The sequence below is a fragment of the Enhydra lutris genome, unplaced genomic scaffold, assembly GCF_002288905.1.
Source record: "Enhydra lutris kenyoni isolate GAN:26980312 unplaced genomic scaffold, ASM228890v2 scaffoldscaffold74, whole genome shotgun sequence".
Classification (NCBI taxonomy): Eukaryota; Metazoa; Chordata; class Mammalia; order Carnivora; family Mustelidae; genus Enhydra; species Enhydra lutris.
In genome coordinates this window covers 6,758,545-6,763,747 of record NW_019154158.1, presented here as the reverse complement: position 1 = coordinate 6,763,747, position 5,203 = coordinate 6,758,545, and the positions used below count along the sequence as shown (strand labels likewise).

Genomic DNA, 5,203 nt, shown 5'->3' with positions numbered 1-5,203 from the left:
TGTGGAAAAACAAAGGAAAATAAGGATGGTGGGGCGGGGGGGTGGTTGAAAACTGACACAACTGTCTCCAGGATAAGGACAAGTAAAATCTGTACAACAAGGCAATATTGCTGAAAAACTGCAAATCAGACGTAGGATTTACATTTCGTTTTGTTTTGTTTTGTTTTGTTTTTATTTAACACTTTTGTAAATATGCTTTCTAGTTAGAGAGTTATAAGCACAAGATCCATACTAGATATTTCCTATAGATGTCTCTGTGTTAACAAATGAAATTAAGTAAAAGAAGAAAAGTGCATGTGAGCAGGCTTGCCAGGATTTTTCCTGCAGTTTCGAATACTAGCTTCTTATGACACTTCTCTCTCCAGACAGAATCCCTCTTGACCTGGTGCAAGGCAATGATGAGAAATCATACAGCAGTAACAACATTCATCCTGCTGGGATTGACAGATGACCCAAAAATACAAGTTCTGCTTTTTGTATTTTTGTTTCTCACCTACATGTTGAGTGTGACCGGAAACCTCATCATTATCACCCTCACGCTTTTGGATTCCCATCTTAAAACCCCCATGTATTTTCTCCTCCGAAATTTCTCTTTCTTAGAAGTCTCATTCACCACTGTCTGTATTCCCAGATTCCTGTATACTATGACAACTGGAGATAATACCATTACCTATAATGCTTGTGCCACCCAATTATTTTTTGTTGTCTTCTTTGGAGCAACAGAATTTTTTCTCCTTGCCGCCATGTCCTATGACCGCTATGTAGCCATTTGTAAGCCCCTGCATTACACAACCATCATGAACAGCAGAGTCTGCACTACCCTTGTTCTTGGCTGTTGGTTTGCAGGCCTGTTAATCATCCTCCCACCTCTTGGCATGGGCCTCCAGCTGGAATTCTGTGACTCCAACGTGATTGATCATTTTGGCTGTGACGCATCTCCTATTTTACAGATAACTTGCTCAGACACAGTGTTAATAGAGAGAATTGTTTTGAGTTTTGCCGTGCTGACACTCATTGTTACTTTAGTGTGTGTGGTCCTCTCCTATACCTACATCATTAAGACCATTCTAAGATTCCCTTCTGCCCAACAGAAGAAAAAGGCCTTTTCCACCTGCTCTTCCCATATGATTGTGGTTTCCATCACTTATGGCAGCTGTATCTTCATCTACATCAAACCTTCAGCAAAGGAAGGAGTAGCGATTAATAAAGTAGTGTCTGTGCTCACTACTTCAGTGGCCCCTTTGCTTAATCCGTTCATTTATACACTTCGAAACAAACAAGTGAAAGATGCCTTCGAAGACACAGTAAAGCGCATTGTATTTCTCACAAAGAAGTAAGAGACCATTGATGTTTTTTGAGGTTAAGTTATATTAAATTTAAATCAGAATACCCCATGAGCTACATTCATGAATTTGCCAAATAAGTGGCTTAAGTTAACTGAATTTTTTCCTTTAAGCCAATTTACCCACAGAAATGTTTCTACTGCCCATTCTGGAGATTTTTTTTTTTTGAGTGTACTGTCTCATGAAATACTGTATGACTACAGAAGAGAAAGAACAAGACCTCCAAGTACTGAATGTGTTCCACTGACATTGCCATTGATGGTGCTTAAACGTAGACTCAAGGAGAACAAGACTGAATTTAGGGGTAGAACAACTAAGTCCTGCATAGATAACTTCAATATCTAGACTTAATTTAAGAAGAATGTTAGTGAGCAATTGGCGAAATAGGTGTAGGGGGTCAGGTGAACGGAGGCAGATGGTAACTAGGTTTGCGGTAGTGATCCCTTTGTAACATATACCGATGTCTAGCATAATGCTGTATATCTGAACTTATATAATGTTATACACCAATTTTACCTCAATATTTTTAAAAAGAAGAATGTTAGAGACTAGGAGTCCTGATCAAAACATCAAAAATGTTACTAAATTGAGAAGGAACATCTGGTTAGTGCAGACTGACTACTGAAGATAAAATTCAGGTATAGTGTGAAAAAAATAATAGACTTAGAAAAAAGGGAGAGACATGGGGAAAGAAGTAACAGTCATTCAGGAACCTTGGACCAAATAATTGGAATTTTTTTCTATTAAATGGCAGAAACATTAATTGTAAAAGTAAAGTTGTGTGCTTTCATAGTACATATTCAACCATTATCTATGCTTCTTAAACATCATCCAGTTGCTCACATGTATTTTTTATTTTGTATTCTTTATTGTTAATTGTTCATATAAGGTAATGGCCTTCATATAAGTTTCTTTTATACTTCAAAGATATTCAGGGAAAATGGAAATCTATTCTCCAAGGCCCTTATTCTTTTTTTCATTTAAAATTTCTTTTTTTTTTTTTAAATGAAACAAGATGGGATCGGGAGGGAGACAAACCATAAGATACTCTTAATCTCACAAAACAAACTGAAGGTTGTGGGAGGGGGCTGGTTAGGTTATGGACATTGGGGAAGGTATGTGCTATGGTGAGTGCTGGGAGGTGTGTAAGCCTGACGATTCATAGACCTGTACCCCTGGGGCTGATAATACATTATATATTAATAAAAAAATTTTTTTTAATTTTTAAACAAATAAATAATTTTTTTCATTTAAAATTTCTAAAAAACCTATAAAATCCTACTACATGTTCACCAGCTTCTCTTCTGATAATTAATTTAAGCCTGCATCTATATGTGGTATGTATTTACTTAGTAGTTGGGTTGATTACTTCACCTGAACTGTGAATCCTTAGCAAGCAGAGTTTGTCTAGGAATCCCATCGCTTACTTTGGATGATGACAAGAAAATTAAGAATATTATAGACTCAAAAAGAAATATCCTCCCTAATTTCCCATTCAAACACCAAGTGCATCTGGATAAATCCAACACTGGAAATTCAGTAGGTTGATGAAAGGTAATCCTCTACCTCTGATTTGGATACTGAGATAGTCTCCTCCTCACTTACTCCATAAGAGGAAATGGAAAAGAATTGCATTGTGTCAGGTCTTGGAGCTGGAGGTAGTGCATCAAATAACAGGTCACAATTTGACCCAACTCCAGTTCCTAAACATAACTCAATATATTACTGAAATTGACCATGGCTTTTCACTTGGCCCAGCTTCAACAATGAAAATATTCAGAACTTTTTTGAACTTTGTTGAACTTACAACTTTGTTGAAACTTAATTTCGTGTACATTGACATGGAAGGGACAAATTTTTGCACCAGCCTGCTCTCTCTCAGCTCTTCCTTCTAGGTCCCCTATTTCAGTCATTTGGTGTTATCAGTTTCCTCCATCAAAAAGTTCTTATTTATGTCTCAAAAATAAAAAGTTAACACATCTCATATTCCTGTCATACATCTAATCTGAAATTATATCTCTCAACCAGAATTATCTCGACAACTACCTACTGATATCCTATTTCTAATCTTTTCTCTGAATTAGCCTAAGCAATATCACAATATATATTTTCCTAAAACACTATTTTTTTTAAAGATTTTATTTATTTATTTGACAAAGGGAGAGATCACAAGTAGGCAGAGAGTCAGGCAGAGAGAGAAGGGGAAGCAGGCTCCCCGCTGAGCAGAGAGGCCGATGCGGGGCTCGATCCCAGGACACTGAGATCATGACCCGGGCCAAAGGCATCAGCTTAATCCACTGAGCCACCCAGGTGCCCCCCTAAAACACTTTTAATTAGTGTGCTTCTTGCTTTAAATCTTCTAGAGCCTTTAGTTCTTTATTTTGAAACTCATTCTCTTAGCAATCCGAAGTTGCCAAACTATGTTCATAGATGCCATCTATGTTCAGCCTCACTAATCCAAACATTTCCCACAACCCTCAGCATTAACTTTAATCCAAAATCTAAGCTTTTCACAGGATAATCACATACATGAAATATCCTTCGTTTTTCCCTAGTCAAACCTGATTATACACCATTCAAACTTAAGTGATTTTTTTTAAGGTCCCAGCTCAAATTCATCTTCCATTTTCCTCCTTTCATCCTTTCTTCCCAAAATGATTTTCTATTTCCATACACCCTATAAGAATTCGTTAACTCCACATATTTTGTCATTATTCCCCAACTGGTTTGCATTATGTTCTATGTGTTTTATCTTGTCTCTATAATTCTTGAAGGGCAAATAAATATCTTTGACAAAGGAAGTATTTTAATTTTTTTTAATAAATGCCAGTTTATCACCTCTACACTAGGTATCAGTTGTACAGCTATGACTGCCTAACCTGAACTCTTTTTATAACAAGTGTCATATAGTTCAATAATATATGACACTGAATGCTTTTAATATTTATAATTTATTTCCTCACTGTTTGCCTTAACTTTGCTCCAACAATTCTAATGAAACCACATTCTCCCTTCCTGATTAGACATAGTCTGATCTGGCATCAAACCACACACTACAGTTGCTCACACTATTTCTTTTACTTCCATCCAAGACCTGTCCTCATTCTTTCGTTTATTCATTTAACAATTACTGAATAACTACTATGTGCCAGGTACTCTTTATGAACAGATGGGACACAGTTTCTGGCCTCATGGAACTTGTATTCCACCCTCAAGAAAGAAAAAGATAATGCTTATATGTAAACAGAACCTCCCAGATTCACTCCTTCCCTTGGTCTCTCAGAACCCTTCTTTAAGCATGGCTTCTTGAAAAATAAAAATAAATACAATCACATTGATGAGGTATGTCCAAGAACAGAGAAAGCAACTGAGAGAGCTTCCAATGGCCAAAGTTGGAACAATTTGGGTAACAAAATAAATAATATAGTAGTAGATTATAACCCAAAGAATAAAATAAATATCTAAGAATCATAGTGATATAAATAAATGATTGAATACATTAATAAATGAGGGAGAAGAGACAAATCTCCTCTGCAGAAGTATTCCTAATAATTTATGTAGACTTCATCATAAAGAAAGGGAAAACTTTACAACAGAAAAACAATCTCTCAGGTGATCAAGGTCAATAGCAATAGTTAAGTCATTTTGACAGTATGTATCTTTGACATGAGGTGATGAAAATACCACTTTACTTCTGTGGTCTTCTTCCCAATAGCATCAGATGAATTCCAATAGTGGGGCATTCTATGGGAATATCTGACCAGTAATCCTCAAAATAGTTAAGGTCTCCAAATATAAGGAAAGTCCGAGAAACTGTCACAATCAAGAGGAGCCTAAGATAATGTAACAACTATAGTAAT

General features: G+C 36.2%; 1 protein-coding gene across 1 annotated transcript; it reads left to right on the top strand.

Moving 5' to 3' along the window:
- The first annotated feature begins 395 nt into the window (after positions 1-395).
- Positions 396-1,337, top strand: LOC111160165 (olfactory receptor 6C2-like). The gene has a single exon (XM_022523049.1). The coding sequence runs from the start codon at positions 396-398 to the stop codon at positions 1,335-1,337; it is 942 nt and encodes a 313-aa protein (XP_022378757.1).
- The last annotated feature ends 3,866 nt before the right edge of the window (positions 1,338-5,203 follow it).